The sequence below is a fragment of the Furipterus horrens genome, unplaced genomic scaffold (genome assembly GCF_987537825.1).
Source record: "Furipterus horrens unplaced genomic scaffold, mFurHor1.1.pri manual_scaffold_5, whole genome shotgun sequence".
Classification (NCBI taxonomy): Eukaryota; Metazoa; Chordata; class Mammalia; order Chiroptera; family Furipteridae; genus Furipterus; species Furipterus horrens.
This window is the reverse complement of record NW_028327175.1, coordinates 47233786-47250884: the sequence shown is the minus strand read 5'-3', so window position 1 is coordinate 47250884 and position 17099 is coordinate 47233786. Positions and strand designations below refer to the sequence as shown.

Below are 17099 nucleotides of genomic sequence, written 5' to 3'. Positions count from 1 at the left end.
AGGAAAGGGGTTTTATTCATATGCTATATGATCTGGGAGAATGGGGTCTCCCCGTCTCAAAAAGGCAGTGCCCAGAGTCCCTGCTCAATTTTAAAGTACCATCCTTTGGAGCCCACAGGCAGCGGTCATCTGGGTAGATTAGCTTGTTTCCAGCTGCTGTACAACTTCACCAGGTTAGAGAGAGAGAGAGAGACTTCCTCCTGCAGGCCATGGGCCATGCAGCCAGCTACTAAGGCCACGTGGCCCATGTAAATAAAGGACAAGCCAGTGCACCCTCTGAGTGCAGGTCCTGAGCACTGAGCAACGAGCAGGACAGTGTTTCTTTGTTCCCCTGGGACTGTATTTGTTTTGAGTGTGGAACAGACCACACTCAAATGACCAGTTAAATTTCCAAACTTCTGCACACTTTGGGTGGGCCCACCTCCCAACCAATTCTTTCTTTCCCCGGGCTACACTGACAGGCCTCTTTGGTCCAGCACCTTTCTATGCTGCCATCTTGACTTGTGTGACACATGTGCCTGCCTTCCCTAGTCCCACCCCCAGTCTGGTACCAGAAGGGCAGGGTCAAGAGCTTTTCCCTTATCCAGTTATCTTGTTAGCCTTTAACATGCTCAGTGTAAGAGCCTCCCTCTGCCATCATCATGGCCAATGGAGATTCCCATGGCTCTCCACCAACTCTGCCTCCGCTAGTGCCTGCATTCAGTGAGTTGCCCTCACTCAGGTTACGCCAGCAGAGAAAGGAACCCTGGAAACCCCACACAGCCTCTCACGCAGTGCCAGGGCTGCCTCAGTGGGAGGGACGGTATCCGCAAGGGCATGCTTGGTTACCTGGGCAATGTGGCCTCACAGTCCCATGGAAGTGCAGCCTGGCAGTGTGCTGCAAAACTCAACGGTCTTGCCATGGTCCTAGGCAGTTCATGAATGCATTCGTTTGACCTGCTGCATTCCCTCAGCCCTCGAGCCTCTGACCTTTGTCGCCAAGGAGTGTGGTTCAGTGCAGTAGGCTAAGCTCCCAAGTCTCATTCCCATAGCCTAGCTCTATCTCCCCTGGCAACCCCTTCTATCCCCCACTCCCAGAATATATTTTAACATTCATTGAGTCCACTTTAATTGGGTTATTTTCTTCTTGGCATCCATTACTTGTTTATTTGTTTTTTCTTTGTAACAAAGTAAATGTTGGTTTCATTTTGGGGAAACAAATACATGAATATATTGGAAGCATTCCTCTGATAATAATTTATCTTTTTTAACATATAGATACTTTGGCAGTTAGGTTATACATAACCTATCTATTAGGTGATTTTAGTGGTGGTAGCTTGTGTATAATATATAGCTCAGAATAATACTCATTTTTTAATAGGAGTGGAGTTAGTTTTTGGCCAAATCATAAAATTTCAATGAAATGCAGAGACAATCCCTACTTTAAATGATACATTTTTTGCTTGCGTTTTTTTTTTTTTTTTTTTTTAAATAGGAAATTGAGAAAAGAAGAAGAACAGAGGAAGCATGCAAAAATGCTCTGACAGAACTTAAGAAAAAATCCCACTTTGGAGGACCAGATTATGAGGTATGAACTTAGTTATATTTGGTCTTAGAAAGAAAAACACAAAGGCATACCTATTACAAAAGTGATTAATTTTTAAATAATACTTTTATAACCTTTGAAGATTCTAAATATATATAATTCTTTGATGTTTATTTTAATTATATATTCCATAATATATAAATGCTAGGCTTACTCTGAAATTGTTTTTGTGGTATTGCCTACAAGTTTAGTATAGGCTTTAAAAGGCTCATTATTTGGCCTGTCTACTTTATAGGACAAGTTTTTATCTCTCCTGTGAGGACAGTAATTATTAATGTTCTTATAACTCACTTTTTTAAATAATAGCAACCTATGGAGGAAAAAGCTGAGTACTTTAGACAGATAAAAGTTTTTAGTTTGTGCAATATACTTGGAGGTCTTATCCATAGCAGACATGAACTGTTCTAATTGTCTTGCCTTTATGTTTGAAAACGTATAAAACCAACTTCTTTCCTCTTCTTTTTCTGTTAATTAGTAAAATTTTCTTTCCATATGCACATACACATATTAAAATTTTATGAACTATTTTTCATTTTTTTTTTTAGAGAAAAAACGTAAGAAATATAATATATCTGGTAATTGTCATTAACATTATTGATATTCTTGAAATGAGCATTTTTTTAAATGGAGTGGCAAGGAGTATCGTTGAGATAGAAGAGAGATGATAAAATAGAGCTAGATTATATTTAAGAAAATAGAAGGAAAATTTCTTGACGTTTTTATTTTACAAAGCAAAAAAAGCTGCTGTTGATCGAGATTTCTTATCTTGGAATTGACGGAGGGGGGGAAAAAGAGCCGCTATTGACTGAGTATTTTTTATGTTGGAATTGATTTCCAACTGTAGAAATTCATAATGATGAGACTTGAGCTGGAATATATTTAAATAATTAAGCTGTCAATTTATTCCTTCTAGATGTATAAAAATTATATAATTAGCTATTCTCTGGGGTTTTAAAAAACTAGATTACTGAAATATAAGCTGTTACAATTTTAATTTTTATTCTAAAGCTAAGCAGATTATTTTTGCCATTTTAGGTTTATTTGAATGGAATTATCAACTTTTTAAAATTACCTAATTTTTTTGTAATATAAATATAATAGATGTTTATTTTAGGAAGATTATAGAAAATACAAAAATAAGCCCATGTTTTTAATTTAACAATATGTGGTACCACTTTATTTCCTAACAGCAATATATAAGTATAGTTATATACTTTTTTTTTACTTCTGTGAACTCAGGTTTTCTTTCAGGGGATAAGAGCGGGGTAGAGTGAAGGGAGGCATTGTGTTTATTTGTTTCAACTCCAAAAAAAGTTGCTTTATATTTTGATGTGATTGATTTGGACTTTCTTTAGAAAAATGCTTTTTGGTCATTTGCCTTTTTAATGACTCGTCCACATCCCTTGACTTTTTTTATTAGGATTTTGGGGTTTTTTTCCCCTATTGATTTAGATGTGTAGGATTGAATTTTCATTTTTCAGTTACTTTCTTCCTTTTGTAATTTTTAAAAGGTCCTTTGCTTGTCGGTTTGCCATATAAAAGTTTTACACTTTCTTGCCCTGGCCTGTGTGGCTCAGTTGGTTGGCGTGCTGTTGCATAACCAAAATGTTATGGCTTCATTTCCCTGTCAGGGCACATACATGGGTTATGGGTTCACAAGCTGGTACAAGAGGCAACAAAATCGATACCCCTCTCTCGCATCAGTGCTTCTCTCTTACCCTTCCCCTCTCTCTAAAAGCAATGGAAAATGTCCTTGGGTGAGCATTAAAAAAAACTTTTTTAAGTTTTATGCTTTCATGTGATTAATCTCTCAGTCTTTTTAATATAATTATCTCTATGTTTAGTATCATGCTTCAAAACACATTCTCTACTTCAAATAATTACTTATACTTTCTGATTTTTTGTAAGGTCTCTTCTAAATATTGTTAATATACCTGGATTTTTTTAAAATTATGGTATAATATAGGAATCTTTTATTACAATGGTGTCGTTGAATAAACTATTCTTTTCTACTCATTTGAAATCTACTGCCCTCTTTTAATGAAGAAAATGGGTAAGGATACTTCAACCTTTTTCTTACCAAGTTAAAGATAAAATTTTTAAATAAACTAGGGCCTGTTTTTATGCTTTCTTCCCTTTCAAAGTCTCGAACCATCTGTATTGTGTCAGTACTATGTTTGCATGGATTTTAGACATTATTTCAAACTTTTCACTTGTATTTTGGTTATTATCAAACATTCATGATCTTATTATTTATATTAATTACATAAATGTTTCTGTCATCTGTAGCCTCAAAAATTACTTCGTAACTTAAATCCATTCCTTACGACTTATAATGCAAGGAACTGTGCTAGGCGTGTCGTGGGTGCTATTATAAGAAACAGGGCAGACGAGGATCCTGCCTGAGGACCCCACCTGAGTGTGTACTGCTGGGAATATAGAATAGATAACAGCCAAATAGAATAATGTATGTTATAAAGCACTTTTAACTGGTAAGGGTGGCTTTCTAAAGGAAAAAGCATCTCAGCTGAAACTTTAAGAAAGAGTAGGCTGAATAGATTTTAATCAGGTGAATAGCCTACAAAGAGTGTTGCTTATAAGGGGGATCAGAAGAAAGAAAACATTTTGCCAAAGGGCACTGAAAGAACTTATCTGTGGAGCATGGAACCCACTAAGAGGAGGGTGGGAGTGATAAAACTACCAGAAAGATCTGCAAGAATCAGTACAAATAGGAATGGGTTTTAAGCAAATCAAGTTTTCAGATTTACAGTTTAGAAAAGCAAATCAAGTTTTCAGATATGCAGTTTAGAAAAATCATTCTTGCTTCCTGTAGTGAGGAGAGTGGATTGAAGTGGAGAGTTGTGACAGGGACTTGGAAACTTTTTCAGTATTACAGGTAAGAACTGAATATAGCCGAAATTAGGTAGGGTAGGACAGTAGGAATAGATGTGGAGAAATTAGATATTTGGAAAGTAGAATTGAAGGGTGGTGAATAATGAAGAAGAAGGGAGGAATCCAGAAACAGGTCCCAGTTTCTGTCACCAAGTATTGAAGTTAACACTACTCAACTCCCTCTGTAGCATGAAAGCAGGCATAATAGACAATACATATGAATGAGCATGATTGTAGTCCAGTAAAACTTTTATTTTCATTTTATGTAACTCACACATCATGAAATGTTATTATTTTTTCCCCAGCCATTTAAAAAAAACAAAATTCTTAGCTTAACAGCCATACAAAAGTAGTCAGTGGACTGCATTTGGCCCATGGGCCATAGTTCACCAAGCCCCTACTCTAAATTATTGCCCTAACACAACATTAGTCAATATGCAGTAAGTATATGAGTACTGAGTGAGTGAATTGTTATAATCCTGATTCTGTACAGAGCATATGTTACTCATCTTTTATATCATATTACCTAGTGTACTAACTGGTTCATAAGTGTTTGTTCAGTCACTTTTCAGGTTTCCCCTAGAGTTAATGCCAGTTATCAGTGTTTTCCATTTTTCTTAAATCAGCTGTTTTGTTTTGTTTTTTCTGTGTGTTCGAATAGGAAGGTCCAAACAGTCTGATTAATGAAGAAGAGTTCTTTGATGCTGTTGAAGCTGCTCTTGACAGACAGGATAAAATAGAAGAACAGGTATATCTGTTATTAAAAATTCTAACACTACAATGTTATTTTATATAAATAGAATGTGAAAACCGTGAAACTGTCATAACCTAGAAAACTAAGTGTCTGCATTGCATCACAAATGTAGAAAAATCTTTATAAGTCATTTCCTCATTGATTAATTTCCAAACAATAGAAGACCAATGATAGTTTAAAGAAAGCATGTATTATTAACACAAAATTAAATGAAAAATTCTGCCTATTCCTCTTGAAGTTCCAACTTTATCACCATCTTATTAATATCAAATATATATTTACTCTGCATAAAACAGCCTCTTTGAATTTTTTACCACCAAGTGCCATATAAATTCAAAAGGAAGATGACCAAGAATTTATTTTTCTTCTATGTTAGTAACATTCAGTTTTTATTACCTCCTTTATTGATTTCACTACCTTCACCTTCAGTTGCTTACTCACTTTTGACTTTGTTCAGTAATTTACCATTGTTAAATTCACAGCAGTTATACCAAACTTGTTCTGTGGAAGTGAAAGGAAAGAATTTCTTAAATCCTTTAAGTCTAATAAGATTAATTCGATCCTTTCCTACAATTCTCCAACAGTGCAGTTACCATGTATTACCACTAGATGGTAACTTAGGGTGAATTTTAGTTATTTTTCCCAGGACTTTAAGCATCTTGCAAATAAATGGTATGTATATCAGTTTTACACTACAGATTTGCTTGCATATCTGTCGTTACTAATGCAGTCATGACCATTATGCCCATTTATTGTTCTGTCTACCTGAGGGTAAATCGCCTGCAATAGTGACTGCTTTTCATGTTCATTTTTCATTATATTTTTTATAAATCAGTGATAAAAATTCATGTCACATTAATTTATAAAGAGTGGGAACTTTCAGTTTCTAAATGAGCTCTAATTTTGGATACCAAAAATATTACCCAAAATAGCACCATTGTGTTTGGTTTTTCAGGGGTTTTTTGCCTTCACTATTTGTTTTTTACTCTAATATGTATTATTATGAGAAAAGTAGTGAACTGAGGTCATAACAACTTTCTTTTATTCTTAGTTTTGCCACTGGCTAACTATGAAGCTATACACTTACCACTTATATTCTCTGGGCCTTGGTTTTATAATCTGTGAAACAAGAAGTTGGACAAGATGACCTAAATCATCCCTTCTGGCTCTAAAACGCTACTCTCCTAAATAGCATGGTGGTAGAGTTGGAGTTGAAGAGAATCAATGAAAACTTCTGTAAGCTTTATAGAAAAAAGAAATAATCATGAGGCTACCAACTCATTTCATTTCAAATTATGTATTTTTGACACTGGTAGATACTCTACGAAGCAAGTCATTAAACAGACCATAACTTTCCTTGCCTAGTAACTAGGCACGCCATTATGATGGAGATGATTACAGAGTGGTAATGCTATAGAGAAGTAAGTGTCAGTAATCCATGAAATGAGTTCCAAAGGTTCAGATCATTGTATGCAGTAGATACTGCACATGGCTCACAGCAGCACAGCTACTACATTCGTATTCTTCAGTGATACAGTTCTGAATTTACATTATTTGTTTTATATTATTTGCCAACATAAGGAAAGATATATAAAAAATGTACAGAGTGAGAAATGAGATCTTTGTAGTTGTGTTCAGAGAGTATTGAATAGAAATGACCAGTTGTCTTCTGCATAGCTAGAAAATGTGCACACACACAACACAGCACAGTTTCTGGTAATTTAGTAAATATTTATTGAATAAGTGAGAAGAAACTAGGGAAGCTGAGGAGGAAGAAAGAGGGTAAGTGGCATCATAATAGGACTGAAATGATGGGATGAAGACAGAATACCTTTGTGGAGACCAGGATATATGTGATATGTTTTTGGAACATAACTGAAGCAAAAACTATATTGATTCAAATGGTACAGTCCTGTAGGGTCTGTATAAGGCACAAGGTTTGGAATGATTTGGGCAGAGTTTAGATAAGAAAACCAGCAGTGTTAAGATTGATTCCTGGTAAATTATGTCATGCTGGCATTGGAGAGTCTGACTGGGAGCAAAATTTTTTTAAAAAATGAATCCCTAGTCTGAGGTAGTAACTGTGGCGTCCAAAAGAGCACATAAAGTAAATGTCAGGATTTAGCAAGACTTGTATCTTTAGAGTAGTTTAATAATTCAAATATTTATAAGTGTTGGAGGTGAAATGGCACTAGGTGTTAGACTGGTGGAGTCAGACTGGACCTCACTCAGTTCAGCAACCTTGGTACGTACTCCAGTTCTAAGAAAGAATTTGAAGTCAAGACTCAAACACAAGCAGAAGTTTATTTAGAAAGTCACAGAGGTGGAAGAAGTGAGTCACAGAGAAATAGGCTCAGGAAACAAGTCCGAGAGACAAAAAAGAAGGATTCTTGGAGCTTAGGAAGGGGAGAGGCCAGGAGAACCTGCCTGGAGGAAAAGGGAGGGAATGGTGCTGGGTACTCCAAGAGAGAGCTGCACTAGGTCCTCTGTCTGGAGGCTTAGAGGGAGGACCCTAATAGAATATTCATCAGCTTTCTAGATGTGTCCTTTCAGGGTCATGGACTCTACTCATTGGTCATAGTCAGGGCAGGGGATCAGTCAACACAGCTGATTGGGATGTCAGCCTTGGCTCCCTTGTCTGGTTTTGCTGTTTTTCTGGGCTCAAAGCTGAAACACAGCTGAGGCCTAGATGTTATCCCTGGTTTAAGCAAACTATGTTTCTGTGGTCAACAGACCCGCAGATTATTTGATGCAGGGTCAGAACCTCACTGTCCTGGGGGCTTAATGCTTAAGGGAGTGATCATGCAAGGGCTTATATGGGATTCCCATGAGGCTATTTTCCTGCCCTCTTGTTTGTTCCCCCTCTGAGGGGGTCTAAACTGCATGACTAGCGATATGCTAGGGGAGAAAAGGCTACCCTGGGGGGGCAAGGTCCTTGATCTCCCAGTTCTGCCCATTGCAAAGCACCTGGGACTTTCAGCCCTGGTGACCTTCTGGACCAGGCCCGTGGTCCTTGCTCTGCTCATGTTGTCTAACTGCAGCCACATAAGTACTAAAGTGTTCAATAATTAAATGTTGATAGTTCCAGGTTATAGTTTATATTAACCATTCTTTAGCTGAAAAATACTCTTTAAAATCTTCGCACCTTAACATTATATGTTTTCTTAGTCACAGAACGAAAAGGTCAGGTTACATTGGCCTACATCCATGCCATCTGGAGATGCCTTTTCTTCTGTGGGGACTCATAGGTTTGTCCAAAAGGTAAGCCTAATGTCAGAGTTCACTGAAGTTACATGTTGTACTTTCTTCACTGTTGATGGAACTACCTTCTTGTATAAGTTCTCTCCCTTTTCTTGAATTTCATTAATGAGATACTTTTGGTATCGTGTGTTTTCTTCCACATACATCTCCAAAACAGTTAGAAATCTTCTTATGGACATAATGGTCTTTCTTTTTTATTTAAACATGTATTTAAGGGGAAAAGGGGGCTAGGGTGGTGGTTGATAGGAAATGACTAGTCCAAAATAGTTAACTGGAAGCATAGCCAGTTATATTAAATTCTTTCTTCTTTGGGGTTAAGTGGTATTATTTTATATTATTGAAAGCACTGCATTCTTTTTAGAAAGATTTTGGAGCATAACACATAATAGGTGCATGGAGTCAACACTTGCTGCTGAGTTTGTTTCATATAGTGCTTTGTTCTCTCTTCCTTTATCTTGTGTTTGGAAGTTGGTACTGACTGCTCTGTTGTGCCTTTGTTCTGATTACTTGGTTTTTTCTTTGTCTGTCTCTGGTAGCCCTATAGTCGCTCTTCCTCCATGTCTTCCATTGATCTAGTCAGTGCCTCTGACGATGTTCACAGATTCAGCTCCCAGGTACTGTATGAATGTATAGAGTGGACTTGAGTCTTTCTATACTATATTTCAGCCTGCTTTCCCAGTTCTGAGAAATCTTTTGGCTAGGCCACTTGCTTTCGTTTTGAATTTTAAATAGTAACAATAAGCATTAGAAAGGCCTTCCTTATCTAATAAACAGTCCATCAGGCTTGCATGTGCCCTTTGTATCTTTGCTGTGAATAGCTTGGAATTTTGCCATATAGGAGGTACTCCTGAAAGATATCAAATTGAATTGAAACAATTAAAGCTACCTAGTTTTTTAATACCATGTGATATCTGATTTCTTAAGACAGGATTCAGCAACTTTGATAGACATGGTCTACAGAACATGTTATAGCATAAAAGCAGGATTCAACAGGCTCACTTCTAATCTAGTTTAAATTATAATTTATTCAACAGGGAAATAACTTTAAATAATATTTGCCTCATTACCATTATAATACTAATTATTACTGTTGGATATTATAAATTACAATATTCCTGTTCATATGCTAAATTTATGGAAATTGGTTTTCATTGGTTATTTAGGATCATCAGTAAGGATTTAAGAATTTAAGACTGGAAGGTGAATGCTTGCAGTCTCTGCCCTCATAATAAAGTCATTGAAGCAATATATTTTAGCATCATCATTAGTTGGGAAAAAAATTTTTAATCATCTTCCCATCTTCCCAATTCAACTTTGTTTCTTCATGGTGATTGCATTTTATTGGATTGCATTGTGTTATTTTAAGAACCTAAATTTGCAGTCAGAGTGAATTAAGTTTAAATTCTGGTTTGCTGCATAATGTTGGACGGCTCTCCCCACTCTTCTGTGCTTCACTTCTGTGATCTAGCTAGGACTGAGATCTTCCTAGGGCCTGGCATATAGGAAGGATTCAATAAGTGAGCTTTTAATAGCTAACAACGCAATTTCTTTAATCAAAGTTATCTACATTATTTTTTCTCTATCAGAGTATTCCAGTAAAAGTTTTTGAAAGTTAGAATTTAAAACAGATTCCTATTAGTTTACACATATGAATAAAATTTACATTAGTTTCTAATCATGCAGTAAAAATAAATAAATCTAAAAATCAAATTGTCTTCCTGACTTTTGCAGATTTTTCCTTTTTAAACATTTTTGAGAAAGAGCTGTATTAATTTATCAGAACTCACCCATAACCAAATTATTTCAGTATTTCTTACCTTTTTCTCATCCTTTTATTTATGCATGCCTTTTAAAAAATGACTTATTCACAATAAATCACTGACAAAACTAGGTAATCCTGGGAGACTTTGGTTTATTCTGTTAAGTTCCACCTTCCATTAAAACAGTAAAATAACAGACTAAAACTCATCAGTACTGGTCACAATTTTCCCTTAAAAATATAGGAGTGTGCAGGCTATAAATGAAAGAAAAGTAATGAGAGCGAGAGAAAATTATAAGCCACTGATAGGTGCCTAAGAGTTAGGGCTTCAGAATCCAGACTTAGGACCCTAACTGTAGGGAACTATAGAAAAGCTGAAAGCCTTCAAATGACTGAGAAGTAGGTGCCCAGATTTTTATAAGACTTCTGGCAAATCATAGCTTACTTCTTTATCTAATTTTTTTGTGTAACTCATGTATGTAAGTTGAAAAGTCTTTCTGGTGGGTTTTTTTTTTTTTTTAATATGATGCTCATGGTTGATCAGATTCTGTTTTAGCTCTTGATTATTGCAAAAATGAAGACAAATAATATTGAGGGCTTTGAGTATTTATTGTTCTTGCTCTAAGGTATTTGTTATCATTAGCAGACTTGGGCTCTGGCATTTAACTATTGATTAATTGGGCTCTGGCATCTGTGTACAAGTCTTGTTGAAATTATGTTCATAATCCTGATTGGATAGGATAATTAAACATAGAATTACAAAATGCCCTGAAAAATAACTTCAAATAAAATAAGCAAGTCTACTAGGAAATTAATAGCAAATCATGAATCTTTCTTCTGGACAGAAATTGGGAAAGAAATAGTCCTGAATCAAAGTATATAGAAAGTAGAAAGGACTTGGATTTATAAATAGTCGCATTTATTTGTATAACACAGTTTCCATCTGAAAATGTCACCTCAAAAATCAAAGAGGGAAAAAAAATCATCTGTTGGAAAAACAAAATCAAAGGACAGGTGGTATAGCTGCAGGTTAATCTATGGTGAGCATCAGTACAAAAACAATTCTGTATAAAGCTCTTCTACTTTATGTCCATAGTAACACATTATTGTTGTGGTAATTATTTATTTTACTCCTCCCCTTTTTATTGTTTAGTAATACATGCTAATTATAGCAGAACTAGAAAGTAGATTAAATAAAAGTAAAATAGTACATCACTATTCAGATATATTCTCATGCATATGAAAAATCAGGCACATATTGATAAATACACCTTAATTGGCTTATTCTATCACAATAGTTAATTCTATATATTGTATTTTGTAACCAGATTTTTTAAGAATGTATAATTAGGCCCATCTTCCCATCAGTAAGTAAAGGTCTCCTTGTCTTATTTACGGGTATGCACACTGGGTTTATCTTCTCACCTAATATTGAACATTTGGTTTATTTTTAGTTTATTATAAATAGTGCTACATAAGCATCCTTGTATGTACAACATATTTGTAAACTTAGTCAATTATTTCTTTATAGTATATTTCTAGAAGTAGAATTGTTAGGACCAAGGCCATGCACATATATGAGTTTCTAAATAAGATTATCAAACTGTTCATTTAAAAAGCTGAACAAGCTACAGTCGCAGGTCAGTTTTCTTTCACTGTACTGACACTGAATATCATAATTTAGTTAATTTTTGTCAACCTGATATACTAAAAGTGGTGTTTTTGCTTCTTGGATGTTTGGACTATTTATGTCCTCAGCCATGCTCTTTTTAGGTTAACAGTACCCTATTAACGTTTTATTAATAAACTGTTCTGTCCAACACATCTTTCTCTGACTGTTACTGTAATAAGCATAGTTATTTATATTCCTTTTAAATGGGTAAGAAAGAGATCTGAGCTTTGTTTAAGCCCTCCTAGATTTATTTTTGTTCAGTAGAATTTTGTTCATTACAATTTTGTTGTTATCAAAGGGCAATTTTCTTTTTAAATTACTGTATTAATAATGTTAGAAAAATTCAATTAGCCTCCTAAAATGGCCTACCAAATGATTCAAATGTAAGGTGAAAGAAAGGGTTATAATTGGAGTACCATCACCTCTTATTTCAAATATGTTTTATCTCCATTTTTTTCATAGTTTGTTTGGTATGAAGATACTGTGTGTATTTGCTCAGCATTTTCAACTCTAGGTCCAAAAATATTGAGGGCATGATTCCTGAAATTATGCTTAGTCTAATTAAAACTTGCAAATAACTATTAAAGCAGGGAAAATCTGTTTCAGTAATTTTGGTCCAGCCTTTTTTTTTCTCTCTCTCTTTTTTTAACAGTAGGATTTACTAGTATAGCAAATTTTGAGCATAATAAAATGGTAAATTTGTCTTGTGTTTATTCTTGTCATTCAATTTATTTTTTTTAATAATTTATTTATTTGTTTATTCTTAGAGAGAAGGGAAAGGAGAAGGAGAGGGAGAGAAACATCACTGTGTGGTTGCCTCTCACTCGTGCCCCCAACTGGGGACCTGACATGCAACCTAGTCATGTGCCCTGACTGGGAATCGAACCAGCGACAGTTGGTTCGCAGGCCGATGCTCAATCCACTGAGCCACAGCAACCAGGGCCTTGTCATTCAATTTAATGGTCCCTTGTTTCCCATTTATTTTGATATACAGAGGCATAACTGAAAGTGACTGTGGTCATGCATGCCCTGGCCACTGCCTCTGTGGTAAGATTGGCTACTTCATATTTTATTGCAGTGAACATAAAATTCATTATAATGAGATTATACCTCTCCTCTTAATGTTATTACTTAGAGGAAGATACTTGGATAAAGATTTCAAGATGAAGGCTTTGCAGAAGTGGTTACTACAATAATTGAGTATTTCATTGGTTTCTGTAATTTACTAGGAGTACAGCACTGAATACATCTTGTTTGTTTCTTTATTGGACTTTTTCAAGCCTTCTTAAGTCAAGGAAGTAGATAAGAGCAGATGCAGTGGTAACTGATAGGAATACTTTTTTTTTTTTTTTTCATCTGTCTAAAAAGACAGTGTTAAATGTGCTTACTCTACATTGTTTTAACTTATGTTACCTACTATCTGTTTATATTTATGGAATCTGGTTTCTTTTGGACCAAGACAAACCATTTTTCAAACTTTTGAAATTGTTAATTCAGCAATAATCTCCCAAACAAAAACACAGTTACCTGCATAATTTCCAACAAAAAGCTAGGTGGCACTAAACTTGTTTAAAACAGAAAACTCGTTTTTAAAAACAGAATAAAATCCTAGGAGGGGTGAGGTTTGGGGGTGAGGGATTAAACAGAAAAGAAAAAGGGCTAGTGGACATGGACCATATTGTGGTGATTGCAGGAGAGGAGAGGGATATAAGGGGACTAAATGGTAATGGGGGAAAAATGCAATAAAAATATAAAAATAAAATTCTTCACATTTTTTCACAAAAAAATCCATTAAAAGTAGGGCTTATTTGGGGGAAGCATTTCTTTCAGCCTCTACTCATATAATAAATATAGGTGTTATTAACTTCCCGTGTCTGACATAAAAAGTGTGTATTCAATTCTAAAGATTTTTGAGATCTTGGGATCTAGAAAGGGTAAAATTTTCTCCAAATCACAACGCAACACAGACAGTTGAAGGCAGTGCTGCTGCGGTGTTTTAATTTATGAATACTAACTGGAACCTTCTTTTTCTTCCTATTTTGGAAAAAAGCTACATTTTCAATGTATTTGTAACTTGGAATCCCACATTGGTCATCCTTACCTTCTAAAAGCATATTCCAACATTACAGGGGCACAGGTTTTCCAGGCAGCCCCTGAAGTTATGTTTTCTAATGCAGGCTTTGTGAAGTTATTAATCACATTTTAAATTTTCTCTCAAGTCTGTAACCCAACACCATTCACAATGTTTTGAAGATTATGAATAAAGAAATAAAATACTATGTTAGTGTTTATTTAGCACAAAAGTAGACTTTAGAATCTCAGCATATATTTTTATCAAAAACCTTTTTGTGGTCATTGCCAATTAAGAAGACACTTAAAGCCACCTGCCTTCAGTAATGAAAAATGCATTCTGAGGTCCAGAAGGCTTGATGTAGTAGAAGTACATATCACAATATCATATCAACAACACACTTTTATATAGAAAACTCATATCCCCAGGATTAATAATTTTAAGAATTTCTGCCCCAAATGATTAATTTTGTATTTAAAATATTTCAAAATATGTATAAACCTCATTCTTGTTTTTTATCCCTAATGAGCACAATAGACTATGTAAAATGTAAGTAAACTATCGAGTATAATATACATATTTTTCAATTCTTTTCTGCCTTCTCTAGTGTATTTATTACATAAAACAAAATGAGTAAAAGTTAGAAAATAGATCTTAGGAAAAATGTATGCATAGATGGTAAAGAAGCCAGTTCCTTTAGAGACAATCCTACTATTATTTCAGTGAAATTAGAAGTGTTATTACTTCTTGTAGGGAAATCTTGAAGTATAAAACACTTTCTAGTATCTCAAAGTAATCTCAAATATAGAAACACTGGCCTAGATGGCCTCTTCATTCTTCTTTTATCCTTAGAGTTTAATGATTTTATGCTTTAAGGAAGCATTTTATGGTGAAGGATGTTTTTTTTTTCCAAAAAATGCTTATTTTGGTCATTTGACACACAGTAGGTCCAGTATACAGTATGTTATTTGTTTGAAGCAGCTTTCCCTCATTTCTCCCTCCTGTCATTAACCTAGATATGATGATATCTGGAATGTAGACTAAATTCTTCAACACTATTTAAAACCTACTAACCATTGGTGCATTTGGTTGCTCAGCTTTCTAAGAACAGCATTTCTGAACTGAAGTAAACTGAGTACCTGTCTGTCTTAGAAAGTATATCATTGCTATTAATTAGAGGTGAATTCTTAAAGCTTTTTTTTTTTTTTTGCCAAGGTTGAAGAAATGGTACAGAACCACATGACTTACTCATTACAGGATGTAGGTGGAGATGCCAATTGGCAGTTGGTTGTAGAAGAAGGAGAAATGAAGGTAATTTCCAGTGAAATGTTACAAGTTGCTAATTGCAACTCTTATTACAATAGTCATATTACTTTTTAAACAAATTATTATATATGATCAAAGAAGCACCAGATATTGAGAAATAAAATGTCCTTTTGCTTCCCTTGTTTAGTTTTTATAATAATTTCTTTATGATCAAATCTGTGCACAAACCATTCTGTTTTACCTAGGCCACAGAGAAAATAAAATGTTGTGGTTTAGGTATGAAATGTCACAGTTAGCTAATGGCTCTCTATTTGGATATTTCTTTTTTTGTTTTTTTTATATACTAAACGTTGTGCCCAGATATCACTTTGTGTTCATCTCATTAATCTATACCTCATTTCTTGTCCTTTCTCTCACTACCTTTTTTTGATATTTGGACATTGGCCAGCTAATGTTCACACCCCTAAACACAAGAGACAGGGAATAAGAGCAGGGACCAAGAGATCAGAGATTGAAAAGCAGCAGCATTGGGTTTTGAATTACCTCATGCCCAAGGCACTATGCTAAAGAAAAGGAGATGTTTAATAAGGTTCCCTCCAAGCTGAAACTAGTTGGGTAAGGAGAATATTGACATTTAAACGATACTGTTACTTGGCTCCATCTGATAATGTATAGAATGAAGAATACAGAAGAATAGTGGAGAAAAGCTGAGAAAGAGAGCTCTATTTGAAATAATTAGGTTGTTTTACACTGAGGAGAAGCATTTGAACTATGTTTGGATATGGAGAAAAGATGAACCTAAGTAAAGTGAGGGCGTTTTAGACAAGAAATACAACATGAGCAAAAACTTGAGAGCTGATTTCTTTTTTTTTTAGTTTTCAATTATAGTGCCGTTCAGTATTACTTTGTGTTAGTTTTAGGGGTACAGCCTAGCAGTTAGACTATTATATATTCTACAAAGCATTCCCCTGATATTTTCAGTACCCACCTCGCACCACACATAGTTACTACAGTATCATTGACTTCCCTGTGCTGTACTTACATCCCCATGACTACTTTGTAACTAGCAATTTGTACTTCTGAATCCCTTTACCTTTTTCACCCAGTCTTCGAACTTCTTTCCCCTCTGTCAGCCATCAGTCTCTTCTTTGTATCTGAGTCTGTTTCTATTTCGAGTCTGTTTCTATTTCGTTTGATTGTTTATTTTGTTCTTTAGATTCCACGTATAAGTGAAATCATATGGTATTTGTCTTTCTCTGACTAATTTCACTTACCGAAAGCTAATTTCTTATTCAGGAGATTTATGTAGAATGTTAACCAGAATTATTCTAACAAATGAGATACAATATTAGATGTTGGAATTTCTTCTCCTCCAGACTAGAAAACAAATTAAGAAATAAGATAAGAGGAGACTGGCAAATGAGATACCAAAATGTTATGATTCTTTAAAGCTGATTGCACTGTAGGGAGACTAGCTGTCGTGAGGTCTTGCTAGTATGTTAGCTCTAAACATAATGTTTCTGACCTACATGGATAATCACAAGCCCTCCCCACAAGAGCAAGTCCTAAAAAGCAGACCAGGATTTATGCTCTCTGCAGAAGAAGGGATTGAGCCACACCTGCTAGTTCTCCCTCTGTACTCACTATTCAGATAAGTTACTGTTTCTGCCCTTAGAGAGGTTCCAGGAATTGAAGGTACTAAGTAGTAGAGAATAAGTGCTCCTGCAGCCCACAACATTGTAAAGAGGTTGGGGCTGGATTATGGGGTTTATAAAATAACCCACTGAAGAGAATAGGCTGTCGTTTGTAGCAGTTGGTTAGCCACTACACAAAGTAACA

At 35.1% G+C, this 17099-nt stretch overlaps 1 protein-coding gene across 4 annotated transcripts in view; it reads left to right on the top strand.

Annotated features, from left to right (window-relative positions):
* Window positions 1–17099, top strand: part of CERT1 (ceramide transporter 1) — a 94577-nt gene that overhangs the window by 64524 nt on the left and 12954 nt on the right. For 2 of the 4 annotated variants that reach the window (XM_090276394.1, XM_090276393.1), the window contains exons 9-13: window positions 1475–1567; window positions 5139–5225; window positions 8400–8492; window positions 9029–9106; window positions 15210–15305. In XM_090276394.1, the coding sequence (XP_090132520.1) occupies window positions 1475–1567; window positions 5139–5225; window positions 8400–8492; window positions 9029–9106; window positions 15210–15305 (447 nt within the window). The remainder of the gene's footprint in view (window positions 1–1474; window positions 1568–5138; window positions 5226–8399; window positions 8493–9028; window positions 9107–15209; window positions 15306–17099) is intronic. The other 2 variants (XM_090276395.1, XM_090276392.1) reach the window with 1 other exon arrangement.